This window comes from Carettochelys insculpta, chromosome 10 (genome assembly GCF_033958435.1).
Source record: "Carettochelys insculpta isolate YL-2023 chromosome 10, ASM3395843v1, whole genome shotgun sequence".
Taxonomy (NCBI): domain Eukaryota; kingdom Metazoa; phylum Chordata; order Testudines; family Carettochelyidae; genus Carettochelys; species Carettochelys insculpta.
Genome location: NC_134146.1, coordinates 45,125,296 through 45,138,467, shown reverse-complemented (window position 1 = coordinate 45,138,467; position 13,172 = coordinate 45,125,296). Strand labels below are relative to the sequence as shown.

Here is a 13,172-nt window from a genome sequence, read left to right as displayed (position 1 = left end):
TTGTAGCAGGTGGCTTCTGGGTACCCATCTGGCTCTATCAATCTGTTTCCTCACTTCCTTAGGTGAGTATTGTAGTTTGAGGAAAGCTTGGTAAAGGTCTTGTAGATGTTTGTCTGTTTCTGATGGATCAGAGCAAATACAGTTAGTGCCTGGCTGTAAACAATGGATCATGTGGTATGCCCTGGATGGAAGCTGGAGGTGTGTAGATAAGCATAGCAGTCCGTGGGTTTTCGGTATAGGGTGGTATTTATGTGACCATAGCTTATCTGCACAGTAGTGTCCAGGAAGTGAATTTCTTGTGTGGACTGGCCCAGGCTAAGGCTGATGGTGGGGTGGAAACTGTTGAAATTACGGTGAAACTCTTCAAGAGCCTCGTTCCCATGTTCTCGATTAACCAAGGATTAAACAGAGACTGGGAGTGGCTCGCAGCTTACAAAGGCAGCTTCTCTGCCCTGGGTGTTAATATCTCCCCATTGGACTCTGACAAAGGCACATCCCCCTGTCTGATCTGACTTGTTTTTTCCTCTTTTGATAAGTATTATTGATACTGGGCCATTTCCACCTTGCTAAATACACCTTGTCAGCTCTGGCCCTCCTGTTTACTGGGACCCCACTCTTTAAATACCCCTCTGAAACCACCCCCCACTCATGCATCTGATGAAGTGGGTTTTTGCCCATGAAAGCTTATGCTCCAAAATATCTGTTAGTCTGTACGGTACCACAAGACTTCTTGTTCTCGAAGCTACAGACTAACACGGCTACCTCTCTGATAGGAATTAGAATGTCACTTTTTGCACTGTGTCTGAAAAAGCAACTCTAACTTTGATTATAAAGGACAATATCAGTTGTAAAAATGAAATGTAAACATGAACTACCTGGGAATACAAAAACCTTTAAGGACCCTGCTCTTTTTGAATGGATGACAACAATGCTAGGGTGAGTCTTGACAGGTGACATCAGTTCGCCCTTCCTGTAACTACAATGGTGGTGAAATTCTGTTTCCCACGTTGGGACACTATCAAATTGAAATAGGGCCCATTTAAAGAAAGTGAGCTAACATTGATCCTAGGTCTTACACCTGGCCCTGTGTTCCTCTGATTGTGTATTATTTTACAATCATTTATTTATTTTTAAAACATTTCTGTTCTATCCTGCTGCCTTGTGAACGATAACAGTGAAAACTCATTGACAAACACAAACTGGTGACAAATGTGCAAAACAAGCTGATCATTTAAAAAAAGAGCAGTTCTACTAATCTGAAAGTACAAAAAAATTAGGAGGAAAACTTAGACAAACCATTTGTAAATTATCATGACAGTGCCTCTTTAAGGACAAATATGTGTCCCAGCACTCTTGTTAATAATTCCATATAGCTGTCAATAGCACCAAATTGTGGGTATATTTTATGCTTCCATGTATCTGATTGCATATACAGTATTGATCAACCAGTGCAGCTGTTACATATTGATTTGCCCACATACTGTGATATATTATACCTAAAGACTCAGTTGCTGTTGTGATTGAATGGCAGGTTTTAAGACTGATTGTAGCTGTATTGTAGCTGTATTGTTTTATTCCTCACACCAAGACATTGCTGAAAACAAGGCACAAGACAGTAAGTGGTTTGGATGTCAACAAGAATAATCATTTGGAATTGGAACTGTCCAAGGGAGAAAAAGAAACCTGGAAACGGTCTCCATGGCAACTAAGAACAGTTCTTAGAAAAGACACTGCAGGAAAGACATTAAACTGAAAGTACATCATTCAGCTCGGGAAAGAAGGCTATAATTTTATTTGGGCAATTTGAAATAAACTATTTTTTGTCATCTGGCACAGTAGCTACAGCCACCATTAAATCAGTTGAAACCCAGATCGCAGCCCTGCAAACAGATATTCATATCTGTAACAACTGAAGTTGCTTTGTGTTATTAAGCTGTTCTATTTTCTTACTGAAACTAAAAATAGTATTGTTTATACTCCTCATGTGGTGATTATATTTGGTACATTGATGCTACAGTATAAGGACCTAAAAATGCCAAAAATACTACATTCAGTTAGTTTTAGTCCTGTAACTATATGAAGCTGCTGCATTTATTCTGCCCCCATTTATTTTGCCCACTACTTACAGGATCTCTTTGGCTGTACACTGTCCACTCCACTCATGGGCTACTTCAAACATTACTGTTTATGCACTAGATGAATCTCAGGTTTGACACAGTATGAGAATTCCTGCATTCCTATACAACAAAAATAACTATAACCCTGACCCCGAGCCATTCCCTTTCCCCCTTTGCTCAGGATCAGGTAAAAGGAGGAACTGAAAATAACTTTTGCTATATTCTACCTTGGACCCATGAGTATCTTAAGGTCCAAAATTAAAGAACAAGAGCACCAACTCCTAGGATTTCCAGTAATATAGGCAATATTTTTATCTAGTCCTGTCAGCACATGCAGTTATATACAACTGTAAGGCACACAGGTGCAGAAAAGCTAAGTCATTAATTTTAAATTTTACTCATTTGGTCTAGCTCCAGCATGTAAGAGATTTGTTCACTAAGGCACTATGTATGTGTGTTCAGTTCTCTAAGATGTGGTCTAAAAGGTGTGATGTGGGTTAAAGGTTTGCATTGGTATTCAGTGGAGATGGTCAGTCTCATGCATCCAGTCACATGTGGAGGGTGGGGAGGAGGATACAAAGAGGACATTTGTGCTGGGGGCCCTGCAATTCAGAGGGACATGGAGCTCTGGCTGCTGCTGCTGCTGCTGCTGCCACAGTGGCAGCAGCCAGAGCCTGGGGCCCTTTAAGTCTCTGCAGGAGCACCATGCTGGAGCACCAAACTATGTGCATCATGGTCCAGGCAGCACTGAGTGCCAGCTGTCTCTGGCCCCACCCCATCTGGGACCTTGGAGCTCCTCTCCCCACCACACACACAGACACACACACACACTTTGTTTGGAGCCCACAGAGGCTGTTGGCACTGCTGCATGCAGTCTTAACCCTTGAGACTGCAGCCATTCCAAACTCATTCCAATCAAACCCACATCCCACACACCACACACAAACACACATATATGTTCCTATATCTAAAGACATGTAAAACAAAGTGCCAGTAAACACCAGCAAATTGATGTTGATTGCAGGCTCGTACACTGAGGTGTGTGTGAAGGATTTGAGCGCATCCCACCATGTCCAGTTTCTCTCCCTTCCTCCCTGCTGCACTGTGCAGCGAAAGTCTGCAGGGCATGATGGGGGAACCCAAGGCACCCTGGGAACTGTAGTTCCTTGTCCAGCTCTGTGGCTAGAGACCTGGCCTTGGAGCCTGGAAAGGACTACATTTCCCAACATGCCCTTGGCTGCTGGGAACAGGTAAGGGAGGGGGGAAGGGGAAGCTGTGCAACCCCTGAATAGTACTTGCTGTGTATGGAGAGGGCTGCTGTAAGGGGGTGGCACTGTGAGTGGAGAATGTGCACAGGGAGTAGGTGGCTTTAGCCAAAATCTCGCCTCAGAAGACTGAAATATTTTGAAATACTGTTTTTCACTTATATTACAGCAGGCTCTCAGAAGGCAATTTCTATAAAACCTTTATTACTATATAAATTTTTAGTATAACAAAATCATTTTACCAATCAGTTTTCATTTGAATATTTCATTAACCTCTCTTATGCACACTTATTGCACACCTATTTTGACCTCCTTTATATTTAAAATATTTGGAATCCATATTTACAAAACAAGCACCCCCCACAAGAAATTGCTTGGGTGCAGGCCTGGATTGTGCACATGAATAGACACCCAAACACAATTGAAGACAAATTGCATACCAGTCTGGTGGTTCAGCCATATTTGGTACCAAGTAACTTCCAAACTCTTGTACTTACCCAAGTATGCCCAACAGCCCCAGCCCTCCTCTTTGTCTTTTCCTCTCCCCAGTGGGTCTCCTGAGGGGCTCATGAGATGTAGCTCTCTGGCCTTTGTCCGTTAATCCTTACCTCTACAAAGAGAGGTCAGGCCAAGAACTTTTGTTTCCCTCCTGTGTCTTTCAGGTGAGGATGCACCACCAACCCTATCATACAAAGGAGACTCTAGGTACTTTCTTCAGGTCGATCATCAGGACTCAACCAGTGCTTTAAAATTAAAGGGGCACCATGCCATAGTTTCAGCCAAAATTCAGCTTTGTCTAAAAAGAGGGAAGAAGATGGAGGTGAGGGTTTTCAAAAACTGAAAGTGAACACAGAGGTTTGTATCGAAATTTTTAAAAATCTTTAATAGAAACCAGGTTTATATAGATTTAAATGACCCTCTGCACTAAAAATCAAAGATTTTTCAGCAATATGCTCATGCAAATGAACAAGACAGTGATATTTTTTAACGTCCAAGCTCAGGGAAGTGCAAACAGTGAATGAATGCCATAAACAATGGTGAAACATATTGTTATGCTGGTGGTTTTGTGAAACCTCACTTAAGCCGGTGGTTGTATTAGCTGCCATTCATTCAGGCTATATGTAGGAAACAGGTAAGCTTCTTTTGGAATAGGAGAGCTGAAGCCTGAAGAGCCACTGCCTAAAACAGAGGATATAAACCAGGTGGTTCAGGAGAGCTATATGGGCAGAGAGATTTTACTAGGGATGCAGTACAACTGCAGAGGCCTGGGTATCTTTGGTGAAGTTGTGTACATGTGTGAGGAGAAGCTGTGAGAAACACCAGAGCAGACAGCAGAGCCATCAGCAAGGAAAAGACAGTTGAAGAAGCACTTGTAGCATAATCAGGAGAGAAAGCTAGTTGAGAGCTTTTGGAGTAGAGATCTGGCTCAAACATGGCTTGGAATATCAGGTAATGAAACATTTCTCCTGAAAGTTGATTTTTGCTGCATTCAGGGAAGTAGAACTTCTTACGCATTTTTTGTAAATAAATAGGATTGTATTAAAGAAATGCATGGAAAAAGTTCAGAAAAGGGCAACAAAAATGATTAAGGAATGGAACAGCTTCCATATGAGGAGAAATTAGTATGATTGGGAATTTTCTGTTTGGAAGAGAGATGACTGTGGAATATGATAGAGATCTATCAGATCATGACTGATGAGGATAAAGTAAATACTGTATGGAAGTATTATTTACTCCTTCTCATGACACAAGAACTAAGGGTCACAATGAAATTCTTGACTCAATGCACAATCAACCTGTGGAACTCTTTGCCAGAGAATGTTGTGAAGGCCAAGACTATAATAGGGTTAATAAAAGAACTAGATAAGTACATTGAGGACAGGTCCATCAAAGGCTATTAGCCAGGATGGGCAGTGGTGATGTATCTCACCTGTTCTTGGGGGTTTTCAGTTTAGAGAAGAGGAGACTGAGGGGGGACATGATAGAGGTGTATAAAATTATGACAGGTGTGGAGACGGTGAATTAGAAGTTATTTACTTGTGCCCATAATACAAGAACTAGAGGATACCAAATGAAATGAATAGGTAGCAGGTTTAAAACTAATAAAAGAAAATTATTCTTCACCCAGCACATAGTTCACCTGTGGAACTCCTTCCCAGAGGAGATTGTGAAGGCTAGGACTATAACAGAATTTAAGAAAGAGCTAGATAAATTCATGGAGGTTAGGTCCATGAACGGCTATTAGCCAAGGGTAGGAATGGTGTCCTTGGCCTCTGATTGTCAGAGGCTGGAGACGGATGGCAGGACACAAATCACATGATCATTGTCTTTGGTCCACCCCCTCTGGGGCGCCTGGCATTGGCCACTGTCGGCAGACAGGCTACTGGGTGGACCTTTGGTCTGACCCAGTATGGCCGTTCTTACGTTCTTCTGTTCTTAACAACACTGTAGCTGGTATGCGAAAGACTACATCAAATAAACACCAATCAGATTTGTGACTTGTTTTGTAATCTGACACTGACGCTGAGGTAGACACATTTTGTTGCTCTCGATACTTCACACAGCTAACACAGGACAGGCCCTGTTCACAGTATGGTTGGGAAGCCTGGAGCTTGGGAGGCCCAGTAAGGGGAGCTCAAGATCAAACCTACCCATCACTCATCTTGCAGCAGCAACTCCTGAAGGTCCTGACCCACCAAGTTGTGACTCTGCTTTATAAGATATGGCCTGGCTGCTTCCCTGGCCCGGGGGCCAGGCCAAATCTATGGACCAGGACCGGGTTGCCATGCCCAAATGCCCACAGCAGAGAGCTGAGCTTAGTGAGATCTAGCTTTGGGAATCAAGTCAGGACAGTCCTGCAGAACCCACAACTGCTGGGGGGATGGTCTGGTATTTGGCAGCTGAGACTGACACATTTTTCCTACAAAGCATCACCTGCTCTGGCAATTTTGAAAGAGATGGGTCCAAACACCCACGGGCTTTGGGGAAATCTGAAATGTGATCTGCAGCCACACCTGGTGACTGGGACCACCCATAGGAAACACACTCCATTCTTTCCATCCTTAAACACCCTATACATTTGCACTCAGCTTTCCCATTTTCCTAGGAAAAGGTCTCACATCCAATTTACATTGATTCCTAGGCAGGCTTTGAGGGAGGAAAATGTGCTGACTGGAAGAGAGCTGGGGTGAGGAGTGAGGGTTCTAATTTCCTTCCACAGACTTTGCATTGCCTGCAGCAGGGTGATCATATTTTGTGGCATTTCTCTTCAAGCTATTACTTCCCCTTTTTATTCCTCTTGGGTACCAGCTGGGATCCATAGCCAGGAATTGCTGGAGGCCTCTTTATCTATTACTGCAGCTCTAAAGGGCATTTAGAAACTCAAGGGGCTCATTATCCTCCACTGTCAGACAGCTGCTTTGCCCTTTACCAGAGGTCTCATTTCTGCTTCTGGACATATCTAAGATGCTGGACCCATGCAGGCACCAGCTTGGATTATTATACCAGCCAATGCCTATACATCGAGCCCAGCAAATGAGCAGATATCAGCTTTATAGCCATGGATCACTTCTGCGGATCACAGATCTGATGCAGATACAAGTTTTGTATCTGTGCAGAGATCTATCTGTGCAAGGAAGGGCACATGCTGGAAAAGCTGCCAGAGAAATCCCAGGATGGGGGTATAACATTATAATGCCATCAGAACAGTAAATGTAAAAGCTCCCCATCCACCATGGTATATTTATTTTGCATGCAGGGTGGCATCTTCCCTGTAAACTGGTAATTCACATATTCTTTCCTTTAACGTCCCAGTCCCTGGGGGAAATTCCCTGGGCGAAGAATGGGGCTGTTTGTATCAGAGGAGGATGTGGGCAGAAAGAGCCAAGAGCCTGTCAATATCACCTTGCTGAATGGTGGAGTGAGGGCTGAGTTTGTACCCCCTGCTCTTCGCTGGTGCTAGTTCATTCTCTGCAATGGGGAAGGGGCTTGGAAAATCCTGCCCAAGCAGGGGGGCTGGCGCAATTTGTAGAGTGGGGTGCTGAGTGCCACTGAACCAAAGTGGACACCCTGTATATCATAGAAACCACCTCCAGTCAGGGGGTGCACCAGACCCCCCCCCCAAGCATCCGTGCGCCCCACGGGCTGTGTCCCTGGCTGCATAGCAGGAGCTGCACCTCTTCCTTCGCCCAACCTTTCCCGAAAGGACGTAAGGAGGGTTTTAACCACGCCCTGGGCTCTGCATAGGCGCTTTTCCCGTTCCCCGTGCGCCTCTCTCGGCTAAAGGTGGAGGGCAGAGACGCGTCGGGTCTCTCAGGCTCCTCCCACCTACGCCTGAGAAAAGCCAGAGCTGCCCCTAGGCTGCAATGGGGCGATTTCCCTTTGCAAGCGCCGCTTCTCTTCCAGTCCTGCAGCGCTCCAGGATTTCCCCCTGACTCAGGGCACCACCATCCCCAAGTCTCCCAGGAGGCAGGTATCTTGCAGCTGATTTGTCTCTTTATTCCTTGCCTCATTCTTAAGAGAAGATTAAAAAAAAAAAACCAGCCCCATAAACAATCAACTCCAGTTTTTCATTTGTTCACCTTGCACGTCAAATCCTTTGTTGGGGGTTATTCCCAGGCCAGCCGGTTTGCAAGCTGCAGGGGCAGGGCCCAGCTGGTGTAAGGAGGAGGAAGAATCCCACGCGGGGAGTGGTACTTGCTTTGTGTGGTGTGAAGCCTCCCACTCCAGCTGCAATTTTTTTCATGCCGTGCAGTGCTTCTGTGAGATGCTTTTTTGGTTAAAAGAGGAAGAGATGTCGCGTCAGGAGCTCACCCAGCGACTGACCACAGTCATCACCCATGTGGGTAAGGGATCTTTTCTTGCCTTTTGTATCGGTTTAGAGCTCGCTTCTCCTCGTCTCCTCCTCCAGCGCCTGGGAGGCGATGCTGCCGGGTGTTCGCACCAGCCTGGGGTGTCACACACCTTGCGGGGGATTTTGGAGCAATCAGTGAATTGCAAGGATCTAGCCCTCAAAAAATGTCTCGGTGGCTGCATTGGTCCAGGGTGCAATTCTTTAGGGTTTTAACATGCATATGTGCTTGTGAATTGAATTGCATTAAATCTACAAAGGTAATACTTTTTGCAGATGAAGTATTAGAAAGCAGAGACTGGGTTGAGGGGCTTCATAACAGGTATGATGCTGTGTATGTGCAGGGCTGTCTTGTGAAACTAAAAGAGTAGCCAGTTACCATGCATTTCACTCTTTTACTGGCAGTGCTGTTTGAAAGGATCTGGCAGACCATAGGGTAGTAGTGTGTGAGCTGCTTTGAAATCCCAGGCTCCTGGTAATTTCTTTTTGTTAAACACTGAATGATTAATAAACCTGAGATGCACTAGGAGTTGAGGGGATGGATGGTTTACTCTGCTATCCAGGTGTGGACAACGATGAACAAACAAGAAACAACCCATAAATTACTGCACTTGCAGTGTCTCTCAGCCTTAATCCTAGCAGGTGAAAATAATTAAGTTAAGAAGGCTGTGGAATATGCTGAGGGCTAAAAGGAGACCTGCTGTTTGTGCCCTTCTCTGGAGTCATAGGACTGAGGCAAAGCTGAGTATGATGGTTAAACGAGGTGAAGAGAACGTGTTTTTTTTTAATTGACTAGGCCTGGAAGCATGTTTTTATAGCTGTCAGTTTCTGTATTGGATCATTTATTGTGCTGTATAGGAAGGATACTGAAAGCACACTGAATTTGTATAATATCTGTACTAAATGCTGTGGACTCAAAGCATGGCTTTCAAGTAATGGATAATAACACTGTAGACTCAAATGCTTCCCTGTGTTCCTTGTGCTTAATGATAGAAGCTCAAGGGTTGGCAGTGGGTGTATGCTGATGGCTGCATTAAGTGAGTTAACCTATAAAATCTATTTTAAAATGCATGGAACTTTAAATTTCAGCCCCAGTCCTGTAACCTGTTCCACGTGGATGGGGCTCTGTGTCTCTGAAAGGTTTGGCTTTTCTGTGCAGTTCGCAGAATCAGGAATTAGACCAAGACAACAGATTTTATGTGAAAGCTACTTTGCAACTCTATGTTTAATTGTATATTGCCTGAATTTGTGTTGATCAGGAAAATACAACTTATTAAAGGCTCTGGCATTGATTTTGAGGTAAATATGATTCTGTAAGGCTTGGATTTCAAAGGCGCCTATGGGATTTAAGCAGTCAATTATTTATTTTCCCAATCCTCCATCTGTTAGGCTCACTTGAAACCTCCACCTACAATATTATCACTTAATTTTCCCCTCCCCAAAATTAGCACATTTGATACATCAGAATATTAATGCCAAAATTAACTAATATGTACCCCAGAGGTAGGTCTGACTCATTTGAGTACTTTGGACATGTAGCAATCTGCTTTGACCATTAGTGATAAGATGCATTCCATCCAAAGCCTTTCTCAAATGTTAATTAATTTGTGTATGTCTCCTGACAGCTGGGAGTATGGTATTTCTATTACTGAGGAGCAGAAAAGTTCAGTGTGGTTTTCCCAAGAAGCTGTTGGTTGTAATGGAGAGAGAGACCATGCTTGGTGACAGGGCTGTGGCTGACAGCGGCTGTGTCTTTGTGTGGGAATTCAATGCTCATGTGAGAAGAAAATTCAGATTTCTAAACCTTACTTAAAGTCATAGAGTTAAGTTCTCTGCTGCTGAAGAGTTGGGTGAACATGCTGCTATTTTTCCAGCTATTCAGGCCTGGAATAAATTTTATATAAATTAAGGTAACCAAATTATATTTGTGCAAAAATGGAAGTGGGACAGAGATGGGTTAAAAACCCACTTCTCATAGCTGTCCCCGGTGTGCCATTTTTCTGAATCACATGTTTTAATGTGAGTCATGTTAGCTGAATCAGCAGCTACTTATTACTTCAGAAAGTCCTGTTCTGGTGGTTGTGAGATCCTCTCAAAGCTTTAGTAAGTTTCCCATCCCATGCGAGAGCAGGACAGCTGCCATTCTAAGTACATCTAAGTTCTATGCCTGGCTCTGCAGCTGCCCCTCAGGATGACTTGGAGACATAACATCGGCACTCCAAGCCTCAGTTTTCCCATCTGTAAAATGGGTCATATTCACTTCAATGGACCACGAGAGATTATGATGCAGTTTGAACCTCTCTCTTTTATACTCCTGTAGCACATTTTGATCCCAAAAAAACTGAAAACTCTTTACACTCAGCCCCGGTACAATGCGGCCACTTCTGAGTTGGAAATACAGCACTCACCCAGCACAACAGTGACAAATGGCAGAAGAGGGAAGTTGGACTTGAGCCAGCCCCTACTTACAAACAGTAGCATGAGATCTTTAAGGTCCATGTAAAACAGACAGGACATCAGTTAGTTTTTAAATCTCTCATATGAGAGTGCCCCAGGTATACAAAACTAGGAACTTAAGAAAACAGGGCTGAAAGGGACTTCTTAGGTCATCAAGTGCCATCTCTGCTATCAGAGGCATTTATGAGTTTATCAAGCCCCATCTTAAAATTAGTTATGTTTCTGCCCCCCTAATGCTATCAGAAGGCTGTTTCAGAACCACATTCCCTCAGTTGGTTAGAAGCCACCTCCTACATGGGAATACACTTTTATCTGCCTTGGAAGGATGATTTACATCTGCTGGGACCTAAGCTTGTGTTTCCAGTGACTCTTTTCTAAACATGTGCACTGATCTTCTAGGAGCTCAATGAAGATGGCCCCCTACCTGCACAGAGCCCCATTAAAGCTCATTCCAGGATCAGCATCAAATATGACTCGTTTGCCTCTCATTTACATGTACCGTTTTTGTGACGTGAACCTTGGAGCGCATCTCTTTCTCAGCACTGCACAATAGATGCCTGATTCTGATTTTTTTTTTAATTTCTTTTTTAAAACACCAGTGTGTTTCCTCTAACTTCAGTAGAGTTACTTTTGCTTCACAGTTGCATTGATGATAACAGAAAGATTTAAAAAAAAATCTTTTACCCACTTTCCTTGAATGACACTCATCACCTTGCAAGATGGTGCTCCTTGGGTATATGGGTGAGCGGCTTTTGGTTGTAATGGAGAGAAGAACCCACGCTTAGCGACATGTCTGCGGCTGACAGCGGCTGTGTCTTTGTGTGGGAATTCTTTCACTCATCTGCCTTGCAGCATTCACAGGAATAAACCCTCCATGCCTCCACAATCCCACCTACGCCTGGCAGCTTGTTCCCAGCTCGGCTGTGAGTGGGAAGAGCTCTCTGGGCATTGGTATGCATGTGGGCATGCCCACCATGTGTCCCACTTTGGCACAAAATGTTACTCTGTAAAATGATTTCTTGAATAAGATGAGGCCACTAGGATAGACATCAGCTGCTCGTCAAGAAAGCAACCAAACTCAGCTCCTATGTTTCCTTTGGATCCCTCTGTGCCACAGAGGCTTGGTTTACAGAAATGCTGGGCATCCATAGGGTTCTTTGACTCCAGTTGGCATTGTGGGTGCTTGCTGCCTCTGAGAAGAAGAGCCAGGTCAAAATGAGCTGGTGTTAACTTCTCTTGTGCCAGAATCATTGATGTAAAACATAAATATGTATCTGCATAACCAGCTACATAAATCATACATGAGATAAAAAAGGACCTGCACTTATATCACCACATCCATCCGCAGTCTGAGTGCTTTCCAAATATGATTGAACCTTTCTAATCCGGCACCCTTGGGACCTGACCAGTGCAGGACAGGAGAATTTGCCAGACCATGGGAGGCTAATATTGTCTAGCAGCTTTACCAACACTTCCACTGCTTACTGGGTTCATAGAAGACATTTAGGGGTAAATTAGAGCTAAATGACAGACCAGAACACTGACAGTCAGGACTGGTGGCTGGAAACAAACTTTATAGGATTATATGAAACTTGGCCACACCTTTGGTAAGTGGTCCTCGGGCTAACTAAAATCATGCTAGTTTATGGATGTTGCCGGATGAGAGAGTTCCAGATTAGAGAGGTTCAACCTGTATGGTAATCTCTCATGATCCATTGAAGTAAATATTATCCATTTTGCAGATGGGAAGACTGAGGCTTGGAGTGCTGATGTTACTTCTCCAAGGTCATCCTGAGAGGCAGTGGCGGCAGAGCCAGGCATGGAACTTTGATCTTTTTACTCTCAGGTCTATGAATTCACCATAAGATGTCAACCCTGTCACCCTGGGTTTTATCCCCACCGTGGAGTGGTTGGGTGAAATATGTCTTGCTCAAAGCCATGCTATGCTACAGTGTAGGACAAGGAAAGGAGGAGGATACTTCATCCAGGTCAATGCTCCAGAGGATATTAAGTCAGCAGAATGTAATAATCCAAAATGGAATTTGTTCGAGAGTGATGATTTAATCTTGTACGTACTGGTGTCACCATCTGTTTTGTGCTGCAAAACTACCAGTTATCTGAATATACATCACAGTTCTGTGTAGCGCTAATCTGTGTCCTGTGAGCAGCACTCCAAGTGCTAACTTCTTAAGCAAAATGTTACTCCTGTGCAACCCCACTGAAGTCAAGGAGAAAACCCCCAAAACACTATACATTCCTGGATCATTCTCCCCTCGGTCTCAGAGCATTCATGCAATTCAGGATCTCGTTTCAAAAACATCTACTTTGCTCTATTCTACACTTTAAGGTGGGGGTTCTGAAACTGGGGGTTGTGATCCCCCATCCCGCCCCTTCAAGGCAAGGCCTTCTTTAGGATTTATGTGGCCCTATGCAGTACTATTAAACTGGTGGCCTGTGTCTGAGGGCAGCTCTTGGGGCAGGGTG

General features: G+C 44.1%; 1 protein-coding gene across 8 annotated transcripts in view; it reads left to right on the top strand.

Moving 5' to 3' along the window:
• MCF2L2 (MCF.2 cell line derived transforming sequence-like 2) overlaps window positions 1–13,172 on the top strand; it is a 312,428-nt gene that overhangs the window by 9,999 nt on the left and 289,257 nt on the right. For 7 of the 8 annotated variants that reach the window (XR_012646857.1, XM_075004497.1, XM_075004503.1 and 4 more), the window contains exon 1: window positions 7,777–8,226. The exons of the other annotated variant lie outside the window; for it this stretch is intronic. Coding sequence is in view for 6 of the 7 variants with exons in the window: in XM_075004497.1 (XP_074860598.1) it covers window positions 8,148–8,226 (79 nt within the window). In the remaining variant the exon portion in view is untranslated. Of the gene's footprint in view, window positions 1–7,776; window positions 8,227–13,172 lie in introns of those variants that run through there. 8 annotated transcript variants of the gene reach the window in all.